Source organism: Necator americanus, chromosome X, assembly GCF_031761385.1.
Source record: "Necator americanus strain Aroian chromosome X, whole genome shotgun sequence".
Lineage (NCBI taxonomy): Eukaryota > Metazoa > Nematoda > Chromadorea > Rhabditida > Ancylostomatidae > Necator > Necator americanus.
The window spans coordinates 16799161-16814966 of record NC_087376.1 but is presented as its reverse complement, the minus strand read 5'-3'; the positions used below and the strand labels follow the sequence as shown (position 1 = coordinate 16814966).

Sequence of the window (15806 nt, the reverse complement as noted above, 5' to 3'; positions counted from 1 at the left end):
TCATTGAGAAGAGTACAATGCTAGTAGTTCTTCTTAAAGGTTTCTAACGTCCACAAGATCTGAAATTACATTTAAACTTCATTAGGCTAGCAGTGACCAAAGGTAGGGATCAAATAGAAATGTCAGAGTATACATCAAGCTTCCCCTGCAGAGCATCCAATGGTTCGCTTGATCATGTGCATGCGACAACAAAGGATGGCAGAAGGTACAGCAAGCTATGTGAGAAGAAACGTAAAGATCAAGAACGACGAAGAACGTGCAACCGTATGCATTAGAGGACATAATGCATGTCATGGAAAAAAAAAAACACAAAAAGAAGCTTGTGCGCAAAGGAGCACAAAGGGCATTAAAGAGACAAATAAATAAACACATAAACTAAAAAACCATCAAAAATAAAACTTACCTGACAAACACCGGAAAATATGAAAGAAGTAGAAATTAAAATGAGAAAATATTATTTTATCATGTCCATTTATCTATCTAGGTAATATCAATGTGTGCGAAATATGCACCACGAACACACTAGTAACATACAAGTGAACACATAGGCTGAAGAAGTCACAAGAAAGAAAACTGACCTGGAAGATACAGGAAGATAGAGAAGATGATCAAAACCAGAGAGCATTTTGCCACATATTATCATCGCGCGTAGTGCGTGTAGGCTGCGCACAAAACAATATATCAGACGCCTAGTAATTGGGCTACTGTGTCAGTTTCGTAATGCTTCCTCACGGCGGTGTGCCTGTCACCCTATCCTGCCCGTGGATTTACAGATGCTGGTGGTTAGCCTTCCTTTGTTCGTTCGTTTTTTTTTTCTTTTGAGCAGCGATCAAGGGAAATGTAGTTGGAAGAGGGGCACTCTGTGGCGCCTTTATTTCTGAATGCTATCTTGCTTTTTCTCTCAGTGACTTTATCTTACATGTCATAGATCCTCTAGGAGTATTGCTTTGGTGTTGGGACCTCGATTGAGGTGGTTATTTACTTCCGGAGGTAAGGGCGCTACTGAGTGTCTCCCAACTATGCTTTGTCTCAGGTATCTTCAGGGTATTGCTTTTTGCCAATCATCATTTCCAATTTAAATGGATAGTGGTCTTCGCTGTTGGGTGTGTGACTTTGAGTATGATCGATTCCAGCATTTTATGTCGGTGAGGTAACATATAGTTGGGTCAAAACGGCATAAAGCTCGGTAGCTGCGTAAACAGGTGCGGTCAAAGCGGTGCGTTGGAGCGTAGCAAGCGCCTGTATCCGTACTCGCTCCTCATTATACCTGCTGGGACCGAGTGGTCGCGTTGCGGCGCGCCTAGGTGGGCCATCCGATCCTGTCGCTAGAGTCCGAGATTGTCATGTTGGTTGATAGAGCCACGTCCTCTTCTATATAAGTGACGTTAACAATTGGAAACATAGATACGTTTGTCTCTATGGGGACATTTGTTTTTACGTCTATACGCTGCCTCTGTTACGTTAGCATAACTGTTCCAAACATGGTTAGTAGTAATTTCAACGTTGGAGTCAGCCTGAAATGTTCCCCTTCTGGGAAGGCTCCATTATAGAGTGGGTCACTAAAGACTTAGGATTTTTAATACCCTAATCGGGACCGCGTATACGAGTCTGATTGCTACCTGGACGTGGTGGCCCTGCTTCAACCAAATGCAATCAGGCGTTTGAGTGTACGCATTGGGAACGTACGAGCTATATAACCCGCACTGCTATATGGGGAAAGATTCCCATACATTGCGAAAAGGTGCTGTCGTCCAACACATTGCCAAAGCCCATAACCTCAAAAGGTCAGCTACCTGAAGAGAGCATGGAATCTTTGGCAAAAACCATTCGTTTCCTCAAAGCTGAACTGCCGAGCCCTAGCGAGTGAACTCCAACAAGCCGCTCTATCCAGACTTCTGCGATATCCCTGTATGTCTTTTGCTGCACTGCAGGAAACACGCATGAGAGATCGGCCCGTCATCAGCATCGAAAATTACACCATATACTGCGGCGATGCTAATGAGAACAGAGTAGGTGGCTGCGCGATAGCTGTGAGGAACGATTACAACAAACTGTTGGAGAAATTTGGCTCAACGTCGTCTAGATGCGCCCTCCTACGACTGCGGGATCGCAGAGGACGTAAACTCTGGATCGTAAGTGCTCTCGCACCTACGGAAACCACTGAGGACAACAGTAAGGATGCCTTCTATGATGAACTCAATGCACCGATGTCTAAAATACTAAGCCAGCCGGTGGTCATTGTCGGAATCGAGGCAAATGCGAAAATGAGACTCGAACAGCAATCCGATGTGTTAGGAAGATGGTATTATCCAGCAGAGCGCACGTCGAACAACGGTGACCGTCTGGTCGACTTGTGCGAACAGACGGGCCTCATCGACGCCATCAGCTCACGTGGAAGGGGTCAACCCTTTTAACCCCTGAAAAGCAGCGCAAGCGGAAGATATGGACCCTCAAACTTCAGCTAGACTACGTTCTGACGAGGAACATTCCTCAGTCGGATATCCAAAAATCCAGAACTGTTTGAGACCTTGCTTTCGACTCTGACCACCGTAGCAGTAAGATACGGTTTCACCAGAGAAACCGAGGAGTACCTACTCAACCGAAAATAGACATGGCAGGTCTGAAAGACGAAAAATCCAGAAGGAATTTCCGCCAACGTGTGTCAATTCATATTGGAGTACGGACCAGGAAGAAGCTTAGCGATGCGGGTTCCTTCACAAAGTGCATCCAGGGCGCTGCAAGTTAAATGCTCCCGGTTCTATTGTCGCGGAAGAAGTTTTCCTTTGCATCTGCGGAAACAAAATCCACGTACAATTCTGTATGTGTCGCGCGCAGCACTTATGATTTTAACCAGGAAAAGCGTCTTAGAAGGAAGTTCCGTCGTCAACTTCAAAAAGGCCGCGATAACGAGTGGACATCAAGAGCGATGGAGTTTGAAAAGGCGTGGGAGCACAAGAACCCGAGGAAAGCCTATGCTTTACTAAAACAGTATAGCGGCAAAATGAAAAGATACCTGAAAGGAAAACGAAAGGATACCTGACTCGTGGAGATATGCTATAATAATTCCCCTCCACAAGAAGTTATCCGTCACGGACCCTAGGAATCATCGAGGAATTTCTTTGCTGCGTGTTATTTACAGGGTATTGGAGCGGACTATCCTGCACCGACTCATTAAACAACGCGCGACGAGCAAGCTGGCTTTCGTCCTAGCCGATCTACGATTGACCAGGTGTTCATCGTCTGGAGTGTGATCGAAATCTGGCAGCGGTATTCGAAGCCAATGGAACTAGCGTTTCTGGACTTTGAAGTCGCTTTAGACTCACCTCATCGAGGCCGTCTTCTCAACGCGCTCTGCGCCGATGGGGTACCAGGAAAGTTCGTTCGCTTGCTTGATGACATGAATCAACGAACAACTGCTGCAGTTCGAACACCAGCAGGATGTACAACGCTGTTTGAGGTGGTAACTGGAGTAAGACAAGGGGCAGTGGCAGGATCCTTCCTGTTCAATGTCGCCATCGACGACATTATGCGAAGAACAGTAGATCAGTGTCCTGTCGATATCATTCTAGCACCATCAGAACGCCCTTTGGCCGATTTCGAGTACGCTGACGATGTTGTTAAATTAGCGGAAAGCAGTACGAATCTTCAACATGTCAACCTTGTATCGAAGCTGACTGTACCCTATGGATTAAGTCTGCGCCGTGATAAATCCAAGCAGATCTGGATCTCCTCGAGACCTTGAACGGGAATCAGGGTGGACGGACAACCTACAGAACTCGTCGATGAGTTCTGTTACTTGGGCTGTACGACGGCAAGTACAACGGAAACTACGAGAAAGATATTCAGCAAAGATGCGTTAAGGCTGTTTCCGTCGACCCCCATCACCAACGAAGTGAAGCTGCAAGTCTACCTATCCGCAATTCGCCCCATCATGATGTACGGATAGGAGACTTTGGCAGCACCATCTACGGTTATGGAGAGGCTTGATTGCACGAAACGAAAGCTGTTTAGAAGGCTGTTAGGTTAATTTTGGCCTAGGGTATGCCACAATGAGGGCCTTTACGCGGAAAATGATGTGGTATACCTGCAGATGACACGTGGAAGATATCAACATATTGCACTGCCATCAAAAATGGCTACAGGAAAATCGTCTTCGCTTCTTTTGTCATATATTAAGGAAGCCAGCAGATCCCTTTGTTCAACGAGTTGTGAGGAGTTTGTCAGGTTCACGCTGGAAGAGGCCACCTGGTTGAAAACCAGTTGAAGTTCTGGACTGAGGTGGTGAAAGAGTACCTGAGGACACTCGGCATGGAACGGCACCTCAGGCGAGACGTAAGAGTTCGCAGGATATAGAATAGCGAAGATTGGATTGATCTGCTAAAGCGTTGATAATGCTAATGCTCTTGCTAAAGATCGAGTAGGGTGCGCAGAGCTATGTTCGAGGACTGCACACCTTGGCGAAAATGCGAGTAATCGCGTCAGACGATGACATCAGCCCACCGATTAAAGGCATCACCCCACGAATCTGAAGTGGTAGGGATTTCAGGTGGATTATTTGTATACAGGATCGTAGATTATGGAGGGAAGGGTGATCCCGTCCATTTCTTCCTAATTGCCGTAAAAACGGCCCGGAAGATACGGTTTTCGGCGTTCCTGCACGCTATTTTCTACAAGGAGTTCGATTGGGGCTCGCCAGCCTTGTGCATGCGCCGCATCTTGCGGGCCGTTTTCTTACGGCAATTAGGAAGAAATGGACGGAATCACACCCCTCTCCTTAATCTACGATCCCGTATACGAATACTCTACCTGAAATCCGTACCACCACAGTTTCGTGGTATGCTGCCTTTAACTCGAGTATGTCAATACCCTAATTGAACAGAGCGAGACAGTGGTTCAGTGGGGTATATTTATTATATGAATCCAGATAAACAGGACAGATGCAAGCAATGTGCTCGACTGAATGAGTGGGCAGAGCGTTGCCTGCCGCACTCTTGGACGGTACAAGTGGCTATACCACGAAAATAACCTTAACAGCGAACGGTGCTTTATACCTGGCCCCTTATCTATCATCGGAGTCGATGATAAGCATATCCATTTGTATGCAATACTTTTGCACCATTTGTTTGAACAATGTTTGTTCTAGTTATTTTTATAATTTACTGGGTATTCACAGATGATGAGATGTTACCAGTGGTTACAGACGTTCTTTCAAACAAAAATAATTACCAGTATCAATATAGAAAATGACCCGTATTGCAAACAACAACGAATGAGGGGTAATACTAATTAATACAAAAATATGACCTTATGAACTACTCACAGATGGCATATAAGGTATGAAGATGAAATGAAATCTCTGCGTGTATGTGCTCCTCTTGCTGCTCCTTGTGTTGTTGCAGCATTGTCTCCATGCATCTTCTAAAAACGCGCAAAACAGGTGGTGCAACTTTTACTAAATGGGAAAAATTTACCTTTTTATGCTTCCTCGTTCCACTTCCAGAAAAGAATATCCTTCCGCAGGTATCAGACTTCATTTCTTCTGCATACTCGTTTTTCACAGAGTTCTTGACCTCCTACACTTGATCTTCTGCGCATTTGTATATATTTTTAAGTCCTTGTAGAGGTTTTCGAGTTAAAAATGAGCCTTTGCTGCACATAGCGCATAGGGCGGAAATGAAAGTTTGCATGGCGAAGCAGACTGAAAGCTGCTTCACTTTGGTCACTAGAAAAAAGGGAAAAAAGTAAGCACAAATGAGATGTGTAAATGTAGGTGTATCGTGTATAATAGTGAGAGGAATGAAGAGACTGTGAGGTATGGTTGTAGTTACACTTTGAGCGGGCTATAAACAGTCTCTTCATACACGATTGAGACGATCTTCTAGAACATTCTACGAGATGCATTTCGAGTGGAAGTTTATTGTACAACACAGAGGTATCCTTCTAGGACGTCCCAACCATTTATGTGGCTCGCATGTTATGTGCTTAACATAAGTATACTTTTTAAATTGTTAACATCACTTAAGTGGACGAGGACGTGGCTCGATCAATTAAGATGACAATCTCGCGTTCTAGCGGTACGATAGGATGGCCCACCTAGGCTTGCGGCAACGCGACCACTCGTCCCACCAAGTGTCACGAGAAGCGGTAATGAATACCAGCACTCGAGGGGGAACTCTTGCAAACACCACTCAGTGCTCCAGTTCACGATGTTCTCACCTCGATCCTAACCGATAGCTTCGCCGCGTCGCTTTAAAGACATCACCCCACGAACCTGAGGTGGTACGGGTTTCAGCCGGGTAATTTCTATGCGGGGTCGTAGATTGTGGGAAGGGGAGATCTCGTTCATCTCTCCCTATAGTGTAAACGGACGACCCCAGAACGCTGTTTCTTACGACGGCTTCTGTTACAATGCACAACCATTTCGCCCCGCCCCCGCCTGCGATTTGCCCGAGTGGGTTTTCGACGTAAGAGACAGCGTTTCGGGGTCGTCCGTTTAAACTGATACAGGGAGAGATGAACGGAATCACCCTCTTGCCCACAATCTACGACCCCCTATAGGAATTCCCCGACTGAAACCCGTGCTACCCCAGATTTTTGGGGTGATGCCTTCGAGTGTGCCGCTTACGTAAATGCACCGTGGTCCATATCGTTTTGACCCAACTATACAATGTTGAAGAAACGTTTTGAACTAACCATTGGTTTTAAAGGTTGTCGCGTGTTGTATATGCTAGTTTCTCACCAGATCAACTTCCTAGTAACTCTAATTCGTCATTGGGACCTCCTTCTTCGACAGAAAAACCAAGAACTCAAAGCCATGAATTAGGTCTTTCCTATTTACTGATTTTTGGACTTTATGTTAGCTAGCTCCGATGCACTCTGGTTTAGTCGACACTATTGTTGATGCTCACGAACTGACTGCACAAGTGAGGCACTTGAAGCCTTTGTTGCAAACGCAGGTGAAGTACGTCCACACACCTCTGATTCAGGTACGTTGTATACTGTCGTGGTATTGTCAAGTATTATTTGTGGCGTTTGAACGCTTTTGGAAATATTTGCAATCTGAAACGGTGACAGGGCAGCGTCTCTATCGTACATTGCAGTACTTACGAAGAGTATTTGCTGTGCCTTCACACATAGAGAAAGAAGATGGTTTAAGGTCATTTTTCTCTCCAAAGTCATCGTGCTTAACTCGTATCTAAACGTACACCGGCTGCGGGAGGCTCCGCACCTTGGACCAATGCTAACGCGCCGCGAAATTCAAAATACTACGGCGAGTAACCGCTTCCTCCGTCGTTTCAGGGGAATAAGGTTAAAGAAAGGTAGAAGATGACTGCTTTGCGGTTGTGGCGACGATTACTTCAGTGAACTCCATAACAAACATCTTTTACTCTTCCCCTGCCCAGTTTTCTTCAAGTTTTTCCTTTTGCTGTTGCAATGCTTTCCTTATTTAATTTGTACTTCATTTTCTTTTTTTCACTTTTCATTTTCAATTTTTTTCATTTTCTTTCTTTTTTTTCATTTTCTTTCATCTCGTGCAAAACCTATCCTTACTTGTCTTGTTTTATTGTTCCTACTTTTATTGTTTCTCTGTCTTATTGTTTTGTGTTAATTCATTGTATTGCTTGTTATGATTATTCTGTCTTGTTTCTCCGCCTTTGAAAGTTGTAATTTTGTGCTTTTTCTAGGTTTTATTCTTTTTGCCTCCTCAGAAAGGCATTCGGTTCCAACTTCTTTGTTTTTCATCTATGCAGCATGTTTTGTCCCACGTTGTACCACACGTTTATTTCATTCATGTTTGTTTCATTTTCATGTGTCTCAGTGTTCCTGAATTCATTTTTTTTTTGTTTCTGCTTTTTCACTCTTTCTTCTTTACCTTACTTTCCTTTTTCACTGTTTTTACTTCCCAGCATGTAATTGTGTTGCTTACTTTGCTCCTAGTTAAGGAATGCGTACTGCATGATAATCGGCACTTATATCATGTATATATAAATATAATAATATATGACAAAAACATTGAAGCGAAAGGAACACAATTCGCGTAGAAAAAATAGTGGAGTTTTCTCAAATGAAAGTAAAGACTTCTCCAGGATCTCTTTCTAGTTGGAGAAGGTATTTTTTCTGCAAAACATCTTGGATTATTTTGGTCCAACATTGGTACAAAATATTGAAAAAAAAAGTACGAAAGAAAGCCACTGCGATACATGATTAAACTAGACAGACTTTTCAGACTTTACTTGAAGTTCCAACTTGTAAATATTTTCAATCGACTTTGTTTTAGTGTCTTTAGATTCGCTTTCAAGATTTTTTTTTGGAAGAGCAATTTTCTGCTTCTATTCAGCCGATTTTGGAGACAGAAAGGGAAATCAAACTCTCTTCATATTCAAAGTAAGTAAACGTGCGTAAAAAAAGTAACGTAAAAAGTAAAGATTTGCCGACAATGAATACTTTTTCGAACATTGAATCTTAAAATTTGATTTAATTTCCGTTTTTTTTTTTTGTCTGTGCAAAAGTATTGACTACTCGTGTTACCGAATTTTACCACTTTCCAATCTCAAACCTCTGCTAAAAAAACAAGCTTCTCAGCTTCTTCTCCTCTCAAAAACTCAGTGGCGCCCTTATTTCTCGAAGTAAATAATCAAATCAGTCGGGACCCTAAGGCCTAAACATTGATCTTAGAGGATCTATGACATGTAAGCTTAAGTTACTAGGAGAAAAAAGTAAGTTAGAGCTTCGAGAAATGAGGTCGCCACTAAGGGCCCCCTTCCTCCCAGCGACAGTTTGCCCGAAAAATGGAGGGAGGAAGGGAAAAAAAACATGGTTACCTGAAGTGATCTTTCTCAGCTGCAAGGTATGGATCAAAAAATCCAAATTCCAGTTTCATCCCTTACTCAGCTTGGAATTCAGAGATCATATTTCCTTTCTTTCTTCGATTATGGTTTGATGTGATATTCTCCTCTTTTGTTTTAAGGTAGTAGTGCGTAAAACACCGTAAAGCAGTCATCTTCTACCTTTTCCTAACCTTATTCCTCTGAAACAACAAGAAGTAGTTACTCGGTGTACCATTTCGAATTTCGCGGTGCGTTAGCATTAGTTCAAGGGGCGGAGCCTCCTGCATTCGGGTGTAAGTTTAGATACGAGTTCGTGCTTATATCTATGTTTTATGATGTAATATACCTACTTTGCTTACTTAGACCTTACTTACTTTTACTTAACTTCCGGGTCCAGTATAGCTCATTCCTTTTTTTTTCGCAATCTTCATCCAAGAAGTTCGTTAATTCCGCAAGTGTGCTTGGCAAGGCCCAGATTCTTGAATCATATTTTATATGGACGGTAACAGCTTGTTTTTTTTTTTCAAATACGCTGAGCACATTTCTTACATTACCTTGATTACCTTGACTCCCATTGATCTTCGAACTGGTCGAGCGGGCGCCAGTAATTCTTCCATTTGTCCCGATCGCGTGCCAGAGTAGCCCAGTGGTTCCTCCTTTCGCGTGGGACACGAAGAGCATCATATTTTTCTTTGAAGGACTTCGTGAGAAATCTGATCATCGGGTCGGCGGTCTTCCTGTAGTGCGCTTAATATCGCGGGGAACCCAGTCGCTCACGGCTCTGGTCCAACGGTTGTCATTAAAGCGGATCACGTGTCCGGCCCACCTAATTTTACTTTCCTTGGCAAACGCGGCGGCGTCTCTAATCTTCGATCGCTGACGTAGGAGAGAACTTCGAATCCGGTCCCTCACTTGCGCGAAACGAGATACTCCTAGCATCACTCTCTCAATTGCACGTTCAATGACGCTCACCGCGTTTTCTTCCTGCTTGCGAAATGTCCAGGTTTCCGAAGCATAGGTCAAAGCAGGAAGTACGGTGGTGTTGAAGAGGTGAGCACGGAGCCGGGTGTTCTTGGTCTTCTTCACTACATCCTCGATGCCCTTGTACGCTCCCCAAGCCGCTCGTCTCCTCCTGCCCAGCTCGGGGGTCAGGTCGTTCATCATGTTCAGTTCCCGACCCAGATAAACGTAGCTGGTGCATTCGGATATGTTCGTTCCGCTGAGCGTGAATGGGGCATCCGAGACCCATCCGCTCCGCATGAACATCGTTCTTTGTAGATTCAGCTGAAGACCCATTCATCCACATGTCTCGGCGAACTCGGTCAGCATTCGTTCCGCTTGGCTAATGCTAGGTGTTATCAGTATGATGTCATCAGCAAAGCGCAAATGGTGTAGCTGCCGACCATCAACCTTTACTCCCATGTCGTTCCATTCCATCTTTCGCATTGCGTTCTCGAGGGTGGCTGTGAATATTTTGGGTGAAATTGTATCACCCTGTCGGACCCCCCTCTTCACGTCAATGATGATGTTCTTGTAGAATGGCGAAATTCCGGTCGTGAAGTTACTGTACAACTCTCGAAGTACCTTTATGTACTGAGTAGGGACGCCTTGGTTGTCCAAGGCTTCCACGACCGCTTCCGTCTCAACTGAGTCGAAGGCTTTCTTCAAGTCGGTGAAGGTGAGACAGATCGGCATCTTGTGCTCCCGTGATACCTCGATGAGTTTCGAAACAGTGTGAATGTGGTCAATCGTGCTGAATCCTTTTCGAAACCTTGCTTGCTCGCATGGCTGTCCTTCATCCAGGACTTTTCCAATCCTATTGAGGATCACTCTTGTAAAGAGCTTGTAGATGACGGACAGTAGGCAGATTGGACGATAGTTGCCGATGTCATGTGGATCTCCCTTTTTATACAACAACACGGTCTTGCTGGTCTTCCACTGTTTAGGAACTTTGCATTCCGACAGATAACGTGTAAAGAGCCTCGCCAGGGTGTTGATAAGTACTGGCGGAAGGCTCTTCAGGTGTTCTGGTCTTATTCTGTCGGGACCGGGTGCCGTACGATTTCTTACTGACATGATAGCATGTCGTATTTCGGACGGGAGAACCTCTGGAATGACTTGTCCGTCTTCCCTCAGATGATGAGAAGGCAAGTGGACATGGCTGTCGAAGAGATCAGAGCAGAAGTCGTAGATGATTTTCTCCATCTCCCTTCTCGATGCAATGGTTGTTCCCTTCGGGTTCCGGAGAGCAGTCATCCTTGTCTTGCGAATGGCGAAGTCTTGACGGGCATAGCTGATGCTTTTCTCCGCCTCTGCAGCTTCAGCCAGCACTTCTGGTCTTCTCTCTTTAAGGTCTTCCTTTATTGCCTCTCTGCAAAGCCTTGCGAGCTCGGACGTGAGCTTTTGGTTCCTAGCGCATCGTGCTGCTCCACGCTGGCGTATCAGCTCAAGAGTTTTAAGAGACAGGCGTCTCTTGGTCGTTTTAAAACTCTCAGGCTTCTTCGCACAGTCGTGAAGGTGTTCAACGAGCCGGTCATATTCCTCGTTGATGTTGTCCATTGCGGAATCTTCCCAAAAGCCGGCTAACCTAGCGAAGAGATCCCAGTTGATGACATTTCTTACATATGGCAAGAAAATCCCGTACTTTCTAAAGTAAACTGTAGACTTCAAAGGTGGAAGGAAGATTTCGTCGGCTTGACATTTAAGCATTTTTTGAGCTTACTAGCTTCCTCATACTATTATTATTATTGTTATTATTATTATTATTATTATTATTATTATTATTATTATTATTATTATTATCGCTATTATTATTATTATTATTATTATTACTATTATTATTATTATTATTATTATTATTATCGCTATTATTATTATTATCGCTATTATTATTATTATTATCGCTATTATTATTATTATCGCTATTATTATTATTATCGCTATTATTATTATTATCGCTATTATTATTATTATCGCTATTATTATTATTATTATTATTATTATTATTATTATTATTATTATTATCACCACTATTATTATTATTATTATTATTATTATTATTATCGCTATTATTATTATTATTGTTATTATTATCACTACTACTATTATTATTACTATTATTATTATTATTATTATTATTATTATTATTATCACTATTATTATTATTATTATTATTATTATTATGCTATTATTATTATTATCGCTATTATTATTATTATCGCTATTATTATTATTATTATTATTATCACCACTATTATTATTATTATTATTATTATTATCGCTATTATTATTATTATTATTATTATTATTATTATTATTATTATTATTATTATTATTATTATCACCACTATTATTATTATTATTATTATTATCACTACTATTATTGTTATTATTATTATTATTATTATTATTATTATTATTATTTAGAAATCAGCGTTTGAACAGTTGATGTTCTGTTGTAAACTATATTTACCAATGCGATGCCGGTTTAGAGGGCGGTTCACGCTGGTCAAGTAATAATTCTAAATGTACTGTCAAATTGTGCAAAAAGTTCATTAACATCTTGAAAGATCTTGTTTCTCACCCAGGCCCTACCCAATTTTTCGGGTATTTCAGTCTCAAGCATTTATTTGAGTAAGCGATAGGGTGTTTTGAAAGATTTCCAGCTTACAACTTCTTTCCAAGATGCAAAAGGGCTCAAAATGGGGCAAATTATGTGTTACGATTAGCAAGCGATATTTTCGAGTAATCTCCTTCTGCCGACGCCGGGATGGCGCATCACCGGCGCGTTAGGCAAGGTGATCACTAACCATTTCTGATTTCCTGGCGGAAAGACACTGCAGCCATACTTTCAACAGAACCGGTAGTACCTCAGTATTTTGTTGTGCGACTCTGGAACACGTGCGGAGGCACTCGGGTGGAACTGCTTGCCGGGAGGTTTGGGGTGGAGGGGGTGTCGTTAGGTACCCGCAGCCGAATAAGGTCCGTAGAAGAGCCTGTCGGTAGGCCAGATCAGCCATATCTTAGGCTAGCTGTGGTCACTAAGATACGCCCATCCATCACCAGTCATTGAGGTCATTTGCCGTGTTACTGTTGCAATAATTTATTAGAGTTGACTTCTAGGAAGGTTGAAAGAAAAAAAAAGGCAACAACGTAACAACATAGCAAGCTTGAAAACAAGTTTCGAAAATGAAAGTTCCAAAATAAAAGTTAAAAAGTGTGAAAACGAGAAGCTAGTCGTTGGAGGACGTAGATTTGTGATTGAAAAACTATATAGAAGATATAGATGCATTTATACAGAGTATTTAATGCACGTAAGATACTGCAATAGTTTGTCAAAGTTTCGAATTGTTTGTTGTACGCAAACAAAACATTTTCTATTTCTAGCATTTCGTGTACATAGATATATAGATATATCAAACGATTCCATACGAAATACGTAAGCGACCGATACTCCCTACAGAAGCAATACCAGATACAGCGTGCCCCTGCGAGGCATGTTTCGCATCTCATTAGACGGCGAGAGGGGAAGATGGACGATGTGATGGGCGGGGCATAAGGCGGACGCAACGCAATGCTCTACTGACGCTATTAACTGCTGCGCAGCGCAATTAACGATCGCCGTTGCCAGTCATTCCCCCTAAGGATAGGTTGTCGCGGAGGCTGCTGGTACCTAACGATACGCACCCGCTTGCCGGCAATGGGGTGAGGCGCAGCTCCACAAATTGGATACCATCACACAAGGAATGCGACCGTGACAGACCGCATCTACTAGCTGCACGACAACGAGCATCGTCATTTCACTTAGTTCTCGGGTGTAGTTTGAAGAGGTCAGCTGAGAAACGGTGTCTTACTCACGATGTTCTCTTGGTACTTGTCAACGCAAACTACCTTCTACTCCGAGCCCTCATGAGTTGTGAGTTCCCTTTCCCAAGAAGTATGTATATATGTATATATATATGTATATATATGTGTGTATATACATATATATACACGTACGAATATATACACATGTATATGTATGTATATATATATATATATGTATATATATACATACACATATACATATTCATATATATGTCAGCGCTTCGCGCCAATGAAGTACCAGGAAAGTTCGTTCGCTTGCTTGATGACACGAATCAACGAACAACTGCTGCAGTTCGAACACCAGCCGGATGTACAACACCGTTTGAAGTGGTAACTGGAGTAAGACAAGGGGCAGTGGCAGGACCTTTCCTGTTCAATTTCGCAATCGACGACATTATGCGAAGAACAGTCGACCAGTGTCCTGCCGACATTGTCTTAGCACCACAGGGTGCCCCTTGACTGACCTCGAGTACGCCGACGATGTTGTTATATTCGCGGAAAGCACTACGAAACTTCAACATGTTGTCAATCTTGTTTCGAAGCTGGCTGCAACCTATGGACTACGCCTACGCCCTGGTAAATGCAAGCAGATGTGGATCTCTTCGAGACCTCGAACGGGAATCAGGGTGGACGGACAACCGATAGAACTCGTCGATGAGTTCTGCTACCTGGGCTGTATGCTGAAGAACAACGGCAGCTACGAGAGAGATGTTCAGCAAAGATGCGCTAAGGCCACTTCTGCATTTAACTCCTTAAAGGCATCACCCAACGAATCTGAGGTGGTGCAGATTTCAGGTGGAGTATTCGTATACGGGATGGGAGACTACGGAGAGGGAGGTGATTTCGTCCATTTCTTCCTAATTGCCGTAAAAAACGGCTCGGAAAATACGGCGCCGCACAAGACTGGCGCGCTCCAATCGAACCTCTTGTACAAAATAGTGCGCCAAAACGAATGAAGCCGTATCTTCCGAGCCGTTTTTTGCGGCAATTAGGAAGAAATGAACGGAATCACCCCCCTCTCCGTAGTCTCCCATCCCGTATACGAATACTCCACCTGAAATCTGCACCACCTCAGATTCGTGGGGTGATGCTTTTAACGAAATGTCTGTAGTCGACCCCCATCACCAACGAAGTCAAGCTGCGAGTCTACCTATCCGCAATTCGCCCCATCATGATGTACGAATCGGAGACTTGGGCAACACCATCTACGGTGATGGAGAAGATTGATCGCACGAAAAGGAAGCTGCTTAGAAGGTTGCTTGGCTACTTTTGGCCTAGGGTATGCCACAGTGAAGATCTTTGCACGGAAATTGATGTAGTTTACCGGCGGATGACACGTGGAAGATATCAACATCTTGCACCGCCTTCGAAAGCGGCTAAAGTAAATCGTCTTCGCTTCTTTGGTCATATGTTAAGGAGACCGGCAGATCGCCTCGTCCAACGAGTTCTGAAGAGTTCGTCGGGTTCGAGCTGGAAGAAGCCACCTGGCCGAAAACGGAAGTTCTGGACTGAGGTGGTAAAAGAGGACCTGAGGACACTTGGCGTGGATAGGCAGTTCAGGCGAGACGTAAGGTTTTGCAGAACATGGAATAGCGACGAATGAATTGATTCTGTGCAAGCTCTCGCAGAAGATCGAGAAGGTTGGGCAGAGCTGTGTTCAAGGACGGCGCACCTCGGCGAAGATGCGGGTAATCGCATCAGGCGATGACATCAGCCCTCCGATTAAGTCAAGTAAGTCACCAGCCTGAACTTCCGGCTAAAGCCGGACTTCAGGCTTTTTGTTCTTGGTGTTCGCTTCGCTCGCCTTCACGATCTATAACAAATAACAGTAGCGACATTTTTTTGTAAAATTAGAATTGTTTTCTTTCTATTAACGCTTTCTTCAATTTTTTTTTTGCCCGAAAATTTAAACATGCATGAAAGATTTTATGGTTTTTCCCTAAACGCGTCAGTTCTATATTTGGAGAACAATCAAACTTGATTTTACATCTATTTTTCTCTCAAACCTCCACAATTTGGAAGCATTATCCAAAGTATGAGTTTCCTCCGTTCTCAACTATTAGCAAAGAAAGATGTGCTAACATAAAATGAACAAGAAATGACGTGAATATC

The 15806-nt window shown here is 43.2% G+C and overlaps 6 protein-coding genes across 9 annotated transcripts in view; 4 read left to right on the top strand and 2 right to left on the bottom strand.

Annotated features, from left to right (window-relative positions):
- Nucleotides 1-119: 119 nt before the first annotated feature.
- RB195_023623 (uncharacterized protein) lies at nt 120-8992 on the top strand (the record flags this gene model as incomplete). 3 transcript variants are annotated; one of them, XM_064211120.1, is made up of 7 exons in its annotated part: nt 120-205; nt 662-782; nt 938-990; nt 1044-1145; nt 6708-6823; nt 6886-6986; nt 8969-8992. In XM_064211120.1, 7 exons carry the CDS (start codon nt 120-122, stop codon nt 8990-8992), a joined length of 603 nt encoding a protein of 200 aa, XP_064067001.1. The 3 variants fall into 3 exon arrangements, with proteins under 3 accessions (XP_064067001.1, XP_064067002.1, XP_064067003.1); XM_064211122.1 differs by lacking the exons at nt 662-782; nt 8969-8992 and adding an exon at nt 7101-7199 and having other exon boundaries at nt 160-264; XM_064211121.1 differs by lacking the exons at nt 120-205; nt 938-990; nt 8969-8992 and adding an exon at nt 7101-7199 and having other exon boundaries at nt 721-782.
- Nucleotides 8993-9545: 553 nt separating this feature from the next.
- Nucleotides 9546-10094, bottom strand: RB195_023622 (uncharacterized protein; the record flags this gene model as incomplete). The annotated part of the gene is made up of 1 exon (XM_064211119.1): nt 9546-10094. The coding sequence occupies one exon, from the start codon at nt 10092-10094 to the stop codon at nt 9546-9548; it is 549 nt and encodes a 182-aa protein (XP_064067000.1).
- Nucleotides 10095-10124: 30 nt separating this feature from the next.
- On the bottom strand, nt 10125-11537 carry RB195_023621 (uncharacterized protein; the record flags this gene model as incomplete). Its single annotated transcript, XM_064211118.1, has 1 exon — nt 10125-11537. The coding sequence occupies one exon, from the start codon at nt 11535-11537 to the stop codon at nt 10125-10127; it is 1413 nt and encodes a 470-aa protein (XP_064066999.1).
- Nucleotides 11538-12009: 472 nt separating this feature from the next.
- RB195_023620 (uncharacterized protein) lies at nt 12010-12276 on the top strand (the record flags this gene model as incomplete). Its single annotated transcript, XM_064211117.1, has 1 exon — nt 12010-12276. The coding sequence occupies one exon, from the start codon at nt 12010-12012 to the stop codon at nt 12274-12276; it is 267 nt and encodes an 88-aa protein (XP_064066998.1).
- A 1628-nt stretch (nt 12277-13904) lies between these two features.
- On the top strand, nt 13905-14153 carry RB195_023619 (uncharacterized protein; the record flags this gene model as incomplete). Its single annotated transcript, XM_064211116.1, has 1 exon — nt 13905-14153. The coding sequence occupies one exon, from the start codon at nt 13905-13907 to the stop codon at nt 14151-14153; it is 249 nt and encodes an 82-aa protein (XP_064066997.1).
- A 131-nt stretch (nt 14154-14284) lies between these two features.
- Nucleotides 14285-15806, top strand: part of RB195_023618 (uncharacterized protein) — a gene marked incomplete at both ends in the record, with an annotated part of 37407 nt that continues 35885 nt past the window's right edge. Inside the window, 3 exons of one of the 2 annotated variants that reach the window (XM_064211115.1) lie at nt 14285-14473; nt 14806-15261; nt 15323-15425. In XM_064211115.1, the coding sequence (XP_064066996.1) occupies nt 14285-14473; nt 14806-15261; nt 15323-15425 (748 nt within the window). Of the gene's footprint in view, nt 14474-14805; nt 15262-15322; nt 15426-15806 lie in introns of those variants that run through there. The other variant, XM_064211113.1, reaches the window with a different exon arrangement.